Genomic DNA, 17714 nt, shown 5'->3' on the forward strand with positions numbered 1-17714 from the left:
TGATAAAAAAGAATTCGATACTATCGCATAATGCTTTGCATATGTTCCTGATCTTTCTAACAGTAAACTTTGCTGTCCTTTGTTGGAATATTATTTGCTCTTGCACCTCCTGCTCTTGGTGGAATTTGCATGTTCCTGCTTCAATGACTTCCTTAATACTATGACAAGGCGAGAATCAGCAAAACAAACCTCACAAATTCTGCTAAGGTCAATGGCCTGGGTGTAACCCAACAAGGAATAAGATCTTCGGGAAGCCTTTCAGGAATACTGTAAAACAATCTGCTATCTGCCAGAGATCCATAAAATCTGATATAGGCCTATGTCATTTATATATATAAAAACAACACTCTTAATATGTTGGATGTAAAAAAAAAAAATTACATTCTACATAGAATCTCACACGCAGGACTATTATCCATAGCTAATGTAAAGTTAAGTAAATTTGTCATGCATAGCCTATAAGCAACGATTTAATTAAGTTAACAGTCATTTCTGTTAAACATTTTCCAATAATATTGGCATTTTACGGCACAGCTTTCTGTCAACATTGTTAATCACTACTTTTGAGGAGGGTGAAGTTCCCTGGTTAAAATGTGGATTAGCTTGTTCATTATTGTGGAATGCCACTAACCATATAACCTTCTGACTCACTAAAGCTACAGGGACAATTAAAATCCCAACAAGCCCAAACAAATACACAGCAAATACAAATTTCATCTAGGATTAGGAAGAGGGTTTCCCAGTGGGTGTCTGTTTGCTTTTTACATAACAACGATAAGAATTCTTGGCAACGAACTTGTCAATTTTTCCAGACCGTGAAGCACTCAGTCTCAGAGATGGATTACCTGAGACGAGTATTCAAATGACAAATGAGATCAACTGACAGTGCTCGATATATTTGCTTTCGGTTTGTCATTCAACCTGTATTAGATCTCGTTCAGCTGAATGAGGAGTTGCACAGTCATGCTGATGTCAATGGCAGGCACTCTGTGTGTTTGGAGCGCTGCCAGCGGGAGCGGGAGCGCGCTAGAGAGTGTGCACGAGCCTCCTTCACCAGGTCGCTCTGCTGGCGGGCGCGCGCCGCGCGAGCGTGAGTTACAGTGTACGCGCGTTTCTCACACACAGGCAGTTGACAGCTGGAAGGCGGTGGAGCTTCGCGGCACAGCAAACTTTCGTTTTTTTTCGTGTGTGCTTTGCTTTGACGTTTTACGCGCCCAGTTACAGGAACATTCTGTTCGTGAATGCGCGCGGAGGGCATTCACCTCTTCATTTGTACATTTTAATTTTATCAGCATCATTCTTTAAATAAATCATCTATACTGACAGACAGTACGTAAGTGGAGAACTGTCGCCGGTTCCTGATTCAAGGTGAGTGTTTTTAGCGGGTGTAGATAGATAATTGCGTTTGGTGTCGATGGAGACCTGCACGCACTTGACACGGGGCTAACTAACTAAAAGTATTTTTTTTGCTTCTCGTTGTATCAGCACAATTTTATCAGGGGGGCGATAGCCCACGGTGTAATGATGTCACATTTATTAATATCTCGGATTACTGCTTCATGTTTTTCCCCAAAGGAAAGTGCTGACAGAGTAGTTTTGTTCTTAATAATGCAATATCACACGAGCATGTTACTGTAGTAGCATTGTACACTGATCCAGCTGTTGGCACGAGACTGCGGTGCTGATATTTACTACTACAGCATGATTGATAGTCATAGTGTAATATTATACAGTAGTTAAAAATATCGAGTAACTTACGTTTCACGCAAAGTTTGGCGAGTTAGTTTGTGCATTTCTTTTCAGCCAAAAGAAAATAGTTCCAAAATAAGCCAAAGCGTCAAGCTTTGGGTCTCAACAAGCAACGAACATGCTAAAACCCGGACTGGAACAGCGTTTATGAGTGAAGAGGGGCGACCCCTCCCACACTCGAAGCGTTTTGTAATCATTGGGCTTGGAGGCAATTCCGGGTTTTCTACTTAATGTCATGCTTAATGCACGAGAAACCCATTCCAAGCGGTAATGGAGTATCAGTTTCATTTCAGTTAGTGTTTTTACGCATTTTTACATTTATAATGGCAATAACAATTAACAATATTATTTGTGAACTAATTTTCAGCTTTTCTTTTTAATAGTCAAAACTTATTTTCAGCCGTCATCAATCTTGTACTGGTCACAGACGAAGATGTAGGCTACCTTTAACTTCACCAAGCAGATTGCTCACTAAAACCACCCCACCCACAGTCATCATGTTTTCAGGCCATTTCCAGTTTGATTTTGACAAGAGGTAAAGCAGTGATATCTAAGTGGCTGAGTTGTTTACTTACTTTTTAATTAGTCTTCCCATTAGCCATCATTGTCTTCATTCAGGCCGATTAGAGAACGCGCACGAAAACAAGAGGTGGGATTTACTCACATCCAATCATAGCGCGATGGAATTGCATACTATAACGAGCCTTTCCCCTATTCATTCTCTGTTACCCCCACCCCCACCCCCACCCATCAATCTGTTAAAACTCAAGGGGCTCAGGTGAGACAAGAGAGATGCAGTCTAATGTTGTAACTTATTAGTGATTTTTATTTTTTACAATACATATAGTTAAACAGGAAAATAATGCAAAATATAAAGTGGCCCCATCTCAGTAAGCCAAAATGTGACAGTGGCAAGGAACTCGGTGTTGACTATTAATAAACCTTCTTACGAGACAGTTGAGAGAAAAGCCTTTATGAAAATGTTTCACCATTATTATAACTCTATTTCCATTTGTGAAAGAAAACATCAACACACCATAATGCTAGTAGGTGTTGACATGAAGCCCTACCTGTATTTATGACGAATCATTAAATCGTTCATTTAACAAATTCGTTCAAAACATATTTAATAACAACAGCACTCATACATTTTATTTTTAGCATCATATTTTTTATGCCTCTGTAGTAATTTAGTTTTTATATATTATTTATTTACAAATAATAGCTAGAAGTTCTGTTAGGGGTAAAGTACTGTACAGTTAGCTGGTCATTATTGCAAAAAAAAAAAAACCTCTGACAGGGTGATCAGGACTTCATAAGACTATCCCGAAACTCTCTCACACTGACCCAGGGCTATCAAGCGATCCTTATTGTTGAGCCCTGCACTAATTCAATTATCGTTAGTCATCTCTGTGAATCACACTGCACTGCATTCCTATAGTGTGTGTGTTTGTGTGTGAACATATCCTTCTCTTTCCGAGTTAACTTATAGATCACAATCATTATGCAAAAAGTTCAGTGTATGTAGTGTACTTTGAAACTTCATCGGTCAGCCTGATTCTAGGTCAGTTATCACCACCCTACTATGCACCATGTGTCTTTATGATTCACAGTTTTCCTTCGTAGTCATGAACACGTTGCAGACTACTCATAGACTGAGTGTCTCTTTAACAGAGCAATGGAGATGTGTTATGGTGCAGTTATTAATGAAGTGTTTTGTGCACTCAATAACCTGAGCTATATAACTGTGACACAGTGGAACTTAGCTCTCCCTCCCTCCCTCTCTCTCTCTCTTCTCTCTCTCTCTCTCTCTCTCTCTCTCTCTCTCCCTCCCTCCCTCCCTCCCTCTCCCTCCCTCCCTCCCTCCCTCCCTCTCTCTCTCTCTCTCTCTCTCTCTCTCTCTCTCCCTCCCTCCCTCTCTCTCTCCCTCCCTCCCTCCCTCTCTCTCTCTCTCTCTCTCTCTCTCTCTCTCTCTCTCTCTCTCTCTCTCTCTCTCTCTCTCTCTCTCTCTCTCTCTCTCTCTCTCTCTCTCTCTCTCTCCAAGTGATGATCACTTTGTGTTGTTAAACTCATTGTGGCATTCCGTGCAGAAACCGCTCTTATGTGCGCTCCACGTGTTTCCATTTGTTGGTAGTCAAACTCCAGCTCTGATCACGGCTTGTGTCCGGACGCAAAGCTGAACAGGCAGAGGTGAACGAACAGCACCGACACTGAAATGGTCTTTTGTGACATCTGAATTCTTCACTGTAACGCAATCTCATACATAATACTGTGTAGTAATTGGAGTGTTTATTGTCACTCCGAATTAACGCATAGGCCTATACCTTACTTTTTGTGACGTTGGTTCAACTTTTCTTTTTAAACCGAAAGAACGAAATAGCTAAGAAAATTAAACACTTCCCCCTTAATAATAAATATAATGAGTGTTGTTGTTTTTATGGATGTGTAACCGGTACTTATCTGTTGATATCGCAAAAACTAGTGGTTTTCTGACTTTTCTGACCTTTAGAGGGATAGTTCAATTATGATAATGTGATTATTCATATAATCTGAGCCATAACTGCACTAAAATGCATGTTTTAATTGTACCATGTAAGTGTGTATATACAGTATATGCTCTACGTTGCCACTCCCAAGTATAAGGGGCTTTCCTTGCCATTAATGCTTGGATAACACACCTACGTCTCCTTTGATTAAAAATAATGGCAAGTGTGGTGGTTGCGATATACATACACCTATACCAATATCCGTCGCCATGATTTTTGGAATGACTTATCGCAAGAGGAAAAATTGCATTTTAGTCGCATAACATCGGATAAAGGGGTGGAATAATGGCCCTTTTTACAATATGTAAAATAAGTCTCTGTGTAAGTCTACCCCACATATTTTTTTTTTACAGCATGTTAAAATTGTCCCTTTTTGAGGGTCAGTAAAAACGCGTCGTTTCGTGTGTGTCCCTTTAAAGGGGTCATATGATGGTTCTAAAAAGAAAATTATTTTTTGTATTTGGTTTAATGCAATGTGTTTATGCAGGTTTAGGTTAAAAAAAGGTCATTATTTTACACACACTGTACATTATTGTTGCTCCTCTATACCCTGCCTTTCTGAAACACGTCAATTTTTACAAAGCTCATCGTTCTGAAAAGCACGGAATGCTCTGATTGGCCAGCGATCCAGTGCATTCATTGGCCCAAAAACCTTAAGTCTGTGATGGAAATGTCACGTCCCGTCCCATATTTGGAACATCAGCTCCCAAAGCAATAATGACAGGTGATAATGTCAGGTACTACCTTATCAATTCGAGCTCGAATCTAAACCGGAAAATGCAGATGACGAAGCTAATCGATCAACTTTGCTAGCCCAACTGGACCAGATCGTATCAGATTGGTAAGGTGTTATTTCATTGGGGACATAATTACTGATTATAATGACTTATACTATCTTTTTATTTTTAATTGTAAATTAAGCTTAACCACTGTTTTCTAATTGCGTCTTCTTTTGAAAGGCCAAACAAAGTAGTTTGGCTTTTGCAACGGAAAACACAGCGTCTCCACGACATTGCGGTGCCGGAGGCAACAATAATACAGAGAGATTAAAAATTACGCCTTCTTTTTTTGTTTTTTTTATGAAACTGTGTTTGAATGAAGCGTTTTAGGAAGGTGTGGCTGAGTCTTAACTTTTACAAAGAATGTCTCTTTAGGTTTGACACTTTGAGCTTTGTAACTCTGCAGATCATATACGTGCACTAACAGCTATATAACACACTAAAGAAAAAGGAAAACGAGGAATCCCATCATATGACCCCTTTAAATGCAAATGAGCTGCTGCTCCCGGCACAGAGGGTGGAGCTTCAAGAGCTCTTGTGTGTTTTAGCAGCTCCGATTAGACAAGCATTAAAATGTCAGAAACTGTTCTGCCTTTTATGTTTAAACTGGAGTCGGACAATGATGGAGAGATTTAAAAAGAAGTGACAACGTAGAATGCAACAGGACGTTTCTGAATGGTTAGTTGATGAATTTATGTTGCTGATGTGGAGTTAATTATCTTCAATTATGTCATGATAATCTATAAAATCGCTTGTGTAGGAACTGTTGTAAGATGCCTACAGTGACATGCTATTGCATTTGTGTTACGCACTGTGCATGTTAAAACACGAATGCGATAGATTGAGTAGACTCACAAATGAGCTCTACTACAACAGCTCTTCCTCTTCTCAACATGGACTGCTCCTTCCCGGGGGCGGGGTTTATGTAAATGTTAGGGTTAGTGATGTCACTAACCCGGGAGGAATGTCGTGTAGTCCCTACCAGCCATTTGTTGTAGTCCTTAAAAAACTATTTCTTTAAAAGCAAATATCTACCTTTTCTTTGAACTTTGAGCGTTGTAACTTTGCAGACGTTGTTTATGCTCAAACAGCAACATTACACACTAACTAAAGTTAGAAAAGTGAAATCACAACCACCCCTTTAATGGAAACAAACCATGGTATATCTATAGCGAATAATCAAAGCCATTGAATGGAAAGTGCTGTGTAAAGGTTCTTCATAAATATTCCACAGACACAGCATACTGGTTTTGAATGACATTGCATCATCTTCCACAGCACATCATGGTAGTTAACCAGGACAAGAGTTCACTTGGCAGCACCTACCAGGAATGTTCCAGAGCTTTTCACTTTCTGTTCTATTATTTTTCAAATAACCGGACACTCAGCGAGTTAATGGTTAATCCCACCAGAGCCATGGAGCTAATGTGCATGGCTCAGCATTTTAAAGTTCTCTTTAAAGTCCTGCTTTGCAGTATGGCATGTGGGAGCATGACACAATGAGCAATGGAGGCCACGAGTGAAGGAGCTCTCTTAGTTTGAAATTTATTTGAAGGATAACCCCTTGAGATGCAACATCTCGTTTTCGAGGGGGTCCTTAAAACAAACACAAAAACAAATACAAATACAGACAACAGGTTACATTGTATAACACATAATACTTCACATTCATACCAACATTTAGCTCTCCATATCTTCTCACATACCAGCCCTCTAAGTACATTGAAACAGAAAATATACAGTCACATATAACATGCAGGTTCAGTACCGTTCAGTATAATGAAAATCACATGTAAAGTGAGTCAAAAGCAAAAACATGTATTCTGCAAATGATCATAAATTAATGGCCTAAAAAGATTAAATGAAGTAATGGATCTGATTACACTTGGTAAACTGTTCCAATCTGATGGAGCTTTAAATTGGAATGCCCGACGACCAACTTCTTTATTAATTTTAGGAACATAAAAAAATAATTGATCAGTGTGCCTTAAATTATATGAAGAGCGAAATGGAATTAGATATTGTTTTAGATACAAAGGATAATTTAAATAATAACATTTAAAAATAAACTGAAGCCAGTGAAAATACCTTCTTGAATTTAAAGATAACCATTTTAATAATTCATACATTTGGCAGTGGTACGTTTTGTATGGACATCTCAGTACAAATCTGCAGAGACTATTATAAATAACATTAAGAGGACGGAGATTTGTATCAGAGGTGTTCTGGTAGATTATATCGGCATAGTCAAGGATTGGAAGTATTAACTGAGTAATAATTCTTTTTCTAACCTGAAGAGTAAAACAGAGGAATAAAGTATTCTGAGTCGATATGATATTTTCTTAATAACTGAGTCAATATGTGATCTAAATGACAATTGAGAATCAAGCTGAAGACCTAAATATTTAAACTCATCAACTTTTAACACTGAAGTTCCATCTATAAAATGAATTGAGTAGTCAGTTGGTGGTGAGATTGTTTTGTATTAAACAACATATAATAAGACTTCTTTTTGTTTAGCAGAAGTTTATTATAAGTAAACCAGTTTTGGACTACGTCAAAATCAGACTGCAGTGATCGCTGAATATAGGAGATATCAGTTCCAAAAGAAGCCGTGGCTGGCAGCGTTGTCTTGTGATAAACTGTGCTTTAAGACAAATAAGTGTCTTCAACACTGAGTTGTGCAATAACAGCAACAGAAATGACCTGCAAGTGTTGGACGTTACATAACCCATGAAAAAATTTCGTTTCTGATGAACAACACCACCAAAACTGATAAACAACAGAGACTTTGGCCTTCACTCGAAAACCATGTTAGTGTCCACAAAGGTCTTTTGATACATGGTTGATACATGGTTATTACTTATTACCATTCAAGCATGGTTTTGGAAGTACTGTCTGTATTATGCAGGAAATCACATGTTTCATCTGTGAACAAGGCTTTGCTGTTGACTTTTTTTTTTGTAGTCTACTTGACATCCGTCAAGAAATAGGGAAGTAAAACATGATTCAGCCAAGTCTATGCAACTGTCAACATAGACTGTAATTAAAGACAGTTTCTTGTACATATTGCTATGATAGAAATGGCCTCTGCAGGATTTGCGTAAAGCTGCCATTGTATTCCTTTGCCTATTGCATGTTGTGTTTGTTTAGTTTTATATCCAAGATATCTTCCTTAATCATCTTTGGCTATATTAAATTATGCATTTGATAAACAATGAAAGCACTGGGGGGTGGGGGGAGGGATTAACAAAACATTTCTCAGTGTTTTATCTGTTTTTTTTGTGTGTGTTTTTTTTACAGGGTGAAAAGAGCACAATCCATCACGGAGGACAATAACCTTTTGGAAGAAAAGAATATTGCATTTTTAATACGTATGCTTAAAATAATTTAAGATAACTTTGCGTGTACATCCTCTAGAGGTTAAAAATGACTTTTTTCCTCGTCAATAAAGACGAAAAGCAACATTTGTCTGATTTAAAGGAAGTGATGGTATAATATCTTTTTATTATATACTGTGAATATTTCAAAAATGCCAACTTGGCTTGATACAGAATCTTGGTATGGTGGACTTCTAACCAGGCAGAAGAAACATGGATCTCTATCGCTTAGCGATCATCAGTTGTGCCTATTTTTCTTCATGACACGTGGATGGATATAGATATTTTGTCGCTGCAGTCACCATCCGTTTCCTGAATATATATCAGTGACATTCTAGGTCTCAGAGAATGAACTGTCCAAGAAAGAAGAGGCCCATTAAAGATGAGGATTTCTCTGCCATCGTGGTGCCCTCCATGAGGGGTCACGGTTACTTGGATTACACGGTTGAAAGTCATCCCTCTAAAGCCATGCAGGTCATGGATGAGTTCCGCCATCATGAATTGCTCTGTGATCTGGTTCTACATGTGATGTACAAGGACAAGATAGTGGATTTTAAGGTGAGATTTACAGTGGTCAGTCCTTAAAGGTGCACTAGGTGAAAAAGGTGTCTTAGTCTCAGTCATCTCCCTAGTTCAGTAGTCAGGGCACTGATCAAGGAGTCGGCCATTTTAAGGGCTGTCTCAATCCCAAAATCCTACCAATGCACTTAAACATTTGCTCCCCCTTAAAAGTCTCACAATGCACTGTGAAAACCAAGGAGCATCGATGCTTACTTTGTTCCCTTAACGAAAGTTCTGATGTGCGAAACATAAATCACGTGAGCCAACTCACAACACACATGCGATATATGTTTTTTTAAAACCCTTATTTAATTATATTTTGGCATTACATTGTTGGCAGACAGGTTATGAACATAAACTAGCTAACATTTATGATTTATTTACGGCTGAAATGTTGCATGTATATGTAACAAGCAAAGTATTTATCAAGTACTTTAAATAACATTAATGCCAGAAAGATACCAGTTCTGCTGCTGTTGTTCATAAATACTTGTGAGGATTATAAGGATGTTATATCGACGGAAATAGAGTCATGTGTCCCAGTGTGTAGTGAGCCAGGGTCCTATCCTTTCCAGCGCCCGAATTTGTGTACACAATATACTGATTCACAACGTAGGAAGCAAGGGAGCTGATTGAGGCGCACCCTTATTCTACTTAAAGTATCATGAGAATCTCCCATTGCAGCACAGTCTGTTCTAACCATAGGTTTTTTTTTTTTTTTTTTTTTTTTTTTTTTTGCTTTAGAGGAGATGAGGTTCACACAATTAACAATTGCATGATAGAAGACAATGTTTGCATACAGTAGTTTTAAGAATTTCAGGATTTTATTTTGGGCTATTTTGGTTTCCTGGTTTTTGAGTGAACATCACAGGACTTTTTCCATACCATATACAGTGCTCGTATACATCAGCAGTATCTCAATTATGCATAAGACAGAGTGGCCTTAATCTGTTAGAAGGCTTTTATAATCTCATGATTATTCATACTGACTGACAGCTTTGAGATATTTTACAACAAATATTTACATTACATTATTGTTATAAAAGGGCCTTTGTGTATTTATGTAATTATTAGCTTCAAAAATATATGTGTGCATTCTTCACACTGTTTTTATGCCTAAATTTACTTGCAGAATTGGTTTTAGTTTTTAGTGTTTTGTTTTTAATTTATTTAGACAAATAATATAGAATGTCAATAGCCATGTATTGACTATTGGCCTTAACATATAATAAAAAAAAAGAAATTATTAAGAATTTTAATATCAATGCATCTCAGTATATATTAGTTGTTTTCTAGTACTTTGTATAGTAAACTACATTGATTACTCTTCTTGGAACCCAAAAATTATATTCCAACTAGCAAATCTTAGAGAAACAGGTCAAGTGTGTTTTAATTTCTTTTTAAAAGGGTATGTCTCTGACACTGCAAATTACAGAGCATAAAGATAAATTGTTCTCATCACAAGTGAAGAATTATGTTAGTACATGTTAAGGCATTTAATTGTAATTACAAGTACATGGCACATACTGTACAGCTCTTATAATTTAGTGTGAGGTGTGTCCTTCCTGTTTTTTTTTTGTTTTTTTTTACGGCAGCCATGAACAAGTGTCTACATTCCCCAGGTGCATAAACTGGTGCTGGCTGCCTGCAGTCCTTACTTCAAAGCCATGTTCACCAGTAACTTCAAGGAATGCCACGCTTCGGAGGTCACCCTGCGAGACGCGTGTCCTCAGGTCATCAGCCGGCTCATTGACTATGCCTACACCTCGCGGATAACAGTGGGCGAGAAGTGCGTTCTTCACGTCCTCTTGACAGCAATGCGCTATCAGATGGAAGAAGTGGCCAAAGCATGCTGCGATTTCCTCACGAAGAACCTGGAGCCGTCTAACGTCATAGGCATCTCGAGGTTTGCAGAGGAGATCGGCTGCACCGAGCTGCACCTTCGCACAAGAGAGTATATCAACACTCACTTCAATGAGGTGCGTGCCCTGTAGACTCCGTTCACCGAAGTGTCAGTTAGCAGCAATCGATAGTTTCCACCTGCTGTGCTCTCTTAAGTAACTGTACTGAGCCATTGACCTGTAACAGTTAGTCTGTGAATGAATGAAGTCTGTAGAGAACAGCGCTGTGTAGCTAATTGATTTGTCAATGGAACTCAGGTCTGCCTTGCAGATGGATATTGATTCGTATAAATTATCCAGCTGTCAAATGAATCATGCAATAAAGCAATAGTTAACCCAAAAACTATAATTAACCCAAAAATGCTCATGTCACTCCAACCTGTGTTTTTTTTCTTTCTTTATTACTTTGTTCTTCAACTCGAAAAGAGATGTGCAAGCTGCACTTTTCCATACAATGAAAGTGGATGTGGATTTCCAATGGAAAGTGGAACGTAAAGCATAAATGTATTTACCATAACAAAAGTACTATAAAAGTTGTCCACACGACCCATGCTGCTCATCTTCTGAAGCCAAGCAATAGCTACAAATAGAAAAAGCATGAAATTAAAGTCATTGTTTACTGATTATCCAATTCACATCTTTTCAAAGAACTAGATGATAAGAGTTTATATATTGTTTTTTAAACCATCCTGTTCTTGCCATGAAAATGGCCTGATGACAATGATGTCAAACCTTGCACAATGTGTCTAAAGTCACCTTTTTTTTTTATTAAAATTAAGCATGAATGAGATTTGTGAGCTCCCTAATGATCAAATAATATTCATTTTGGTGCAGTCACATTAGCGAAATTTCTTTGAAATTTTCCTGACAAAAAAGCTCCATTGTCTTTCGCCAATAGTGTAGTGATGTATGAAGCACAGATCTTACAGTAGTTACTTCTAAACCAAACAGCTTTCTGTTGGTCAGCTTGGCAAATCTACGTGACCAACTTGAACCCGTTGCAAAATCTATGTGGGGAAATCTTTGGCACTCATGCTAAATTCTCAATCATGTGGATTCCAATTGAAATGACTGCATTTAGCCCTCAAAAATTCACAGAACAATAATAAATGTGACTGCCCCTTTATGGAAAAAGTTGAACATTCCTTTAAATTGTTCTTTTTTAATTGATTGTTCCTCACATGTTTACATGTTTACACGTTTGTTATTGATAGGACTTGTTCAGTATACTTTTCAGATCTAACTATCCTCCATGCTCATGTCACAGGTAACCAAAGAGGAGGAGTTCTTCAGTTTGTCCCATTGCCAGCTGCTAGAGCTGATCAGTCAGGACAGTCTAAAGGTGCTCTGCGAATCCGAGGTCTACAAGGCCTGCATTGACTGGGTCCGTTGGGATGCGGAGGGCCGGGCGCAGTACTTTCATGCCCTCCTCAACGCTGTCCACATCTATGCCCTGCCGCCCACATTCCTCAAAAGGCAACTGCAGTCCTGCCCCATCCTCAGCAAGGCCAACTCCTGCAAAGACTTCCTGTCCAAGATCTTCCAGGACATGGCTCTTCGAAAATCATTGCCGCCCCCTCCTCATCGTGGGACGCAACTCATCTACATAGCGGGAGGTTACAGGCAACACTCTCTGGACTCTCTGGAAGCCTTCGACCCACGGAAGAATGTCTGGCTAAAGCTATCTGACATGGGATCTCCCTGTAGCGGGCTAGGGGCTTGCGTGTTGTTCGGGCTCATTTATACGGTCGGTGGACGGAATCTCTCTCTGCAGAACAACACAGAGTCTGGATTTCTGTCCTGTTACAACCCCATGACTAACCAGTGGACCCAGCTGGCTCCGCTCAACACGCCCAGAAACCGAGTGGGTGTCGGGGTCATTGACGGAAGCATTTATGCCGTAGGGGGTTCACATGCCTCTACACATCATAACAGCGTTGAGAGGTAAGGCTGGGACAGGAAGAAAACAATTCAAAAAGGTTTTGTGTTGTCAAGGTTTGTTTTACGCAGTGGGGTTTTTCCCCTTTATATTATATTTCCTTTCTATTATACCAAAGCTAGCGGAATCAAAACATTAGCACAGTGCAGAATGACAGATTTAAACTTGGTTGACGAAGTTCTTATTACACCAAAGACTGAGTCGCGCACCTGTCCGACAGAAGAACATTCACACAGAACGTGATAAAAATGAAATCTCACCAGAAAGGTTACAATACACGATACACTTGTGACGCGTCGCTCATCAGCTACAGAAAGTGTTTTGACTTCAAGAACAATCTCCTTCCATCAGGGTGTAGAGATCAGTTTGCTCTGTTCTTTTCAGAGCAGTCACTCTTGACTAACAAGCTTCAGGCAAATCTGTTTCATAACGTACATTCCACGGCACAGTGTCAGGTTAGGCCTTTCAGAAGAAACTCATCTTCTCAATAAGTGTAATGATATGAATATTTTATATTTATTAGCCAATGGTGACAGATCAGGTAAGAGAGATTCATCAGCAACCTGAAACGAAAGTGCCATGTTTGTTGAGTACTGTACCTCAATGTCACAAGTGAATCTGAAAGGTAGGACTCCAATGTACTGTGGGAACAGAGAGAGAGAGAGAGAGAGATAAGGAATTGGACAGAAGTCTCTTATGCTCACCAAGGCGACATTTATTTAATCAAAAGTGAAATTGTGCAAATATTGTACATAATATATAACATAATTAGAAATCATTCTAAAATGCTGATGTGATGCTCAAGAAACATTTCTTATTATCAATGTTAAAAACGGTTGTGCTGCTTAATATCCCTGTGGAAACCATTATACATTTTCTTTTTCAGGCTTCTTTGATTAATACTGAGCAAACATTTGAAATTTTTTTTGGGGGGGGGGGGGTAATATTACAAATATTACACCATACACTTAATATGTAATACATATTACACCCCAAACTGTAATAATTATTAATAATTACACCCCAAACTGTAATATGTATACAGTAAATATACATCCTTAAACAAGATACATTATGCCACAAGCAGAGAATGTACAATAAGTGGCATAAACCTCATTAACTTTGTCTTTATTTCTTATTTTTGCTATTGTAGACAACAGCTCAAGTATAGATTCATAACAGAGGCATGTGAGTCCTATTGAGGATCATTTATATCTGAGCGAGCAGCTCAAAGCGGAAAGTTAATCTGTCCAGGAATGCAGGGAGAGAAAGTGCGTGTATTCTATTTAAGAATTAGAGCTAGACACAAATTCAAACAATAAATGTCGATAGATCATCTACAATTTCAAAGATGTGTGAAATTCAAGACTCAGTAATATATGTGCCTCTGTTGTGCTGTGAGACAGAAACTCTTGGGTCAGTAACAGTAGCTGTCTTCACAAGCTTTTAAATGGAGATTTTGCATTGTTGGCAGGTTAAATACAACCTCTTCTTGCTGAAGGCTGATTTTTAATTTGTGACATTCTGTTGGTGATATAAGAGCTCATGGGAATTGCTTGCAATTATGATTGGTATTTGGCTCTGGATATCATTGAAAAAAACAATGGAATGATGAGGCTGAGATACAGAAGATCTTTTTCTATTGACCTCAACATTGCCATGTCTAGGAAATCATATTCATACATTATCTAAATTGGTTTTCTTGCTTATTGTTTTCACAGGTATGACCCAGAGACAAACCGCTGGACATTTGTGGCCCCTATGTCAGTAGCACGACTGGGGGCCGGTGTCGCCATGTGTGGGGGGAGTCTTTATGTGGTGGGGGGGTTCGACGGGGACAACCGATGGAACACGGTGGAGCGCTATCAACCAGACACGAACACCTGGCAGCAAGTGGCACCTATGAACACAGTTCGGAGCGGCCTTGGTAAATACCCTGCGCCATTTATCAAATTAATGGATTGGAACTGTTTTCTTTTGACATGTTAACCGCAGTCATGTGATGCATGAATCGTGCCATTATATAAAAGTGACTAAAGGCAACAATAGGAAAATAAGAGTAATATTCAGTGTTTGAAACTTTGTATTGTTAGCACTTGTCATGTTATTGCCTCCTTAAGATGAATCGCTTTTTGTAAGGGGCCTTTGATAAAACTATCCGCTAAATGAATAAATGTAATAATAAACCTGAATCAAACATAAGCTAAATAACATGCAACTTTCTAAGTAAACAATTAATACACTATGTTTTCGTTCATAAGTTAATAAATAAAAAAGATCAAACTATTTTAAAAATGTCCATGAAGGTGACTGGACTTCTAGGAATTCCTAGTTCCCAGAGTTGATTTTCCCTGCAGCCTTGCACAACAATTCAGTGTGTTCTGTAATTGCTAAATCTATGGCATAGTTATCAATAATTAATTTCAGAAGAGTTGAAGAATTACCTGTGCAGTCGACATAAAGACATGTACGATTTAAAGGGATAATTCATTTAGGAATGATAATTCTTTCATCCTTTATGCACCCTTATGTTGTTCCTAACTTGTATGTTTCCTTCTTCTGCGTAATAAAAAAGGAGACATTTTAAAGAATGTTCACACTGCTTTCTTCCACTCAATGAATGTAGATGGGGACCAGGAACTGTCACTCTTCGAAAAAACATCACAAAAGTAGTGCATATATTTAAGTTATACAAAGAAAATAATGCTTTGAAATTCTTGACAGACTTGGTCACCATTCACTTTCATTGTATGGCTGGAAGCTCCATCCCAGAAAATACAGTTCTCACAAATAAAAAAAAGACTCCAAATTTACTTCAAATAATGAAGTAAACACTTGTTGGCATGTACTAAGCTGTTTGATTTGTGTTCTGTTTGTAGGTGTGGCGTGTATGGATAACTACCTCTATGCAGTTGGTGGCTACGATGGTCAAACCCAACTCAAAACGATGGAGAGGTATAACATAGCTCGAGATGTGTGGGAACCCATGGCCTCTATGAACCACTGCCGCAGTGCACATGGAGTCACGGTCTACCAATGCAAGATTTATGTGTTAGGTAAGCTGGATTGGTGGAAAGGAATGCATGAACTGATCAAATGTATACCTTGAATGTAGTGGCTAAAAGCATCTGCTTAATGCATAAATGTCAATAATCTTTAATATTATTCCATAACAGGTGGATTCAATCAAGGGGGTTTCTTGTCCAGTGTGGAGTACTACTGTCCAGGCAGTAATGTATGGACGTTTGTAACAGATATGCCTGTTGGGCGCAGTGGAATGGGTGTTGCTGTAACCATGGAACCGTGTCCTGGAATCCTGGCAGAGGATGAGGAGGATGAGGAAGAGATGTAATGTGGAAATTTGACCTGCGAACATGTGCCATGTTGAAGACAGCACATGCTGGATTTCCTTCAAATTTCCTTTTGCATGTGATGCCAATAAGAACATTTCTATGTCATTTTAGGTTAATTAAGTTAAATTTGATAAATCTCTATCCACTACAAAGTGTGTGTGATTTAAAGAGAGAAACGTTGCTAATCACTGGGCTGATCGCTGTATCAGGACTAAATGAATATGACTGAGACACGCACAATCTTTTTGCCGAACTGCTGAACACGTAATTTTGTGAGCTTGTTCTAAAATGCTTTTCATGTCTGTAAATGCACTGTTTAATGTGCACACCTTATAAAACACTGAAATCTGATGAACGTTTGGCTTGGGGTTTGATTTTGCTTTGCACATGTTTCTGATAGCTTTCCTTTTTTTCAGGAGCGTTTGCAGTAAGTCGGATATATAATGCATTAAAAGGCTATTCTTACAGTTCTTAAAAATAATTTGTAATGTCTTCTAAAACACCTTTAAATCAGTTGAATGTTCTCCTAAATAATTAGTAGAATTATGATTTCATGTTATAATGCTTTATATTCTTCATAGGGTTTAACCACAAACAGGTAAATATGATATTTAAAGATATCATAGATCGCATTTAAGCATTAGAAATATCTTATATGTAGGGGACAGGCTTAATAAAAAAGGGTTACCGTGTTTGCTTTTTACCACTAGGTGGAGGACTTCTACTTCCAGAGAGAACTCATAGCCTGTCCCAATCCTGGCTCTTGCAGTCTTTGGACTTGACCACTTGTCTGCTTCCATGATGTATTTCCTGTATTTGGCCCAGGTGTTCAAGTGAGTGTGAACTGTGTGTAAGAACTTTTGATCACCCAATGGGACACTTACTGTACATAGTGTCAATCAAATGTAATTGTGGTGCTTCTTACATAATGCACATACTCAATAAAATGTGCAACTTTACATTTTTACTACCAAATTATATGTAATATCTAATTAATTTAACTTGCACTGGAATGTTTTCCTAGGAATCTGGTGATTTGAACATGATGAATGATGCTGGGATACGGTTAACCTCAAACATAGCTCCGAAGCAGTGTTAGTATTAGTGTGGATTTGGTGTGCAATAAGGGGACTGAGCTTTGGCATTATTCAGACTTGGGACAGTCTTGCTCCCTTCCTGTGTCTTGCATGCAAGTCAAGACCGCAAGTGTGAGTATTGGGACAGGATGTGGATTCAAAAGAAATTGACATGAATTTTCTGCAAGCGTCCTATATCAACTTTTTCAAAGTAAATTTTTTATTAGTAATTTAATCATTCAACATAGTTTTATGTTGATTAAATCAGTACGCCTTTAGTTTAGGGTCCAATTCTCACTATTAACTAGTTGCTTATTAGCATGCTTATTACTAGGATATTGGCTTTTTATTAGTACTTATAAGGCACATAATAATGCCTTATTCTGCACGACCATTTTCTACACCCATAAGCAGTAATTAAGAGTTTATT

At 38.4% G+C, this 17714-nt stretch overlaps 2 protein-coding genes across 4 annotated transcripts in view; one reads left to right on the top strand and one right to left on the bottom strand.

Annotated features, from left to right (window-relative positions):
• Window positions 1–3020, bottom strand: part of crlf1a (cytokine receptor-like factor 1a) — a 22822-nt gene extending 19802 nt beyond the window's left edge. For both annotated transcript variants that reach the window (XM_081375109.1, XM_081375110.1), the window contains exon 1: window positions 1759–3020. The gene's annotated coding sequence lies outside the window, so the exon portion shown is untranslated. The remainder of the gene's footprint in view (window positions 1–1758) is intronic.
• On the top strand, window positions 1093–17180 carry keap1a (kelch-like ECH-associated protein 1a). 2 transcript variants are annotated; one of them, XM_081375108.1, is made up of 7 exons: window positions 1093–1368; window positions 8378–9012; window positions 10611–10994; window positions 12184–12860; window positions 14577–14782; window positions 15735–15911; window positions 16032–17180. In XM_081375108.1, exons 3-7 carry the CDS (start codon window positions 10683–10685, stop codon window positions 16205–16207), a joined length of 1548 nt encoding a protein of 515 aa, XP_081231234.1. In that variant the 5' UTR covers window positions 1093–1368; window positions 8378–9012; window positions 10611–10682; the 3' UTR covers window positions 16208–17180. The 2 variants fall into 2 exon arrangements, with proteins under 2 accessions (XP_081231234.1, XP_081231233.1); XM_081375107.1 differs by having other exon boundaries at window positions 1107–1368; window positions 10638–10994.
• The last annotated feature ends 534 nt before the right edge of the window (window positions 17181–17714 follow it).

This window comes from Scardinius erythrophthalmus (genome assembly GCF_964197995.2).
Source record: "Scardinius erythrophthalmus genome assembly, chromosome: 9".
Classification (NCBI taxonomy): domain Eukaryota; kingdom Metazoa; phylum Chordata; class Actinopteri; order Cypriniformes; family Leuciscidae; genus Scardinius; species Scardinius erythrophthalmus.

Excerpts from the sequence above, each read along its gene's own strand:
- keap1a (XM_081375107.1), top strand. The coding sequence starts at position 8,803 with ATGAACTGTCCAAGAAAGAAGAGGCCCATTAAAGATGAGGATTTCTCT. Across the intron at positions 14,783-15,734 it reads CACAGTTCGGAGCGGCCTTG|GTGTGGCGTGTATGGATAAC; the intron begins GTAAATACCCTG and ends TTCTGTTTGTAG. Across the intron at positions 15,912-16,031 it reads ATGCAAGATTTATGTGTTAG|GTGGATTCAATCAAGGGGGT; the intron begins GTAAGCTGGATT and ends ATTCCATAACAG.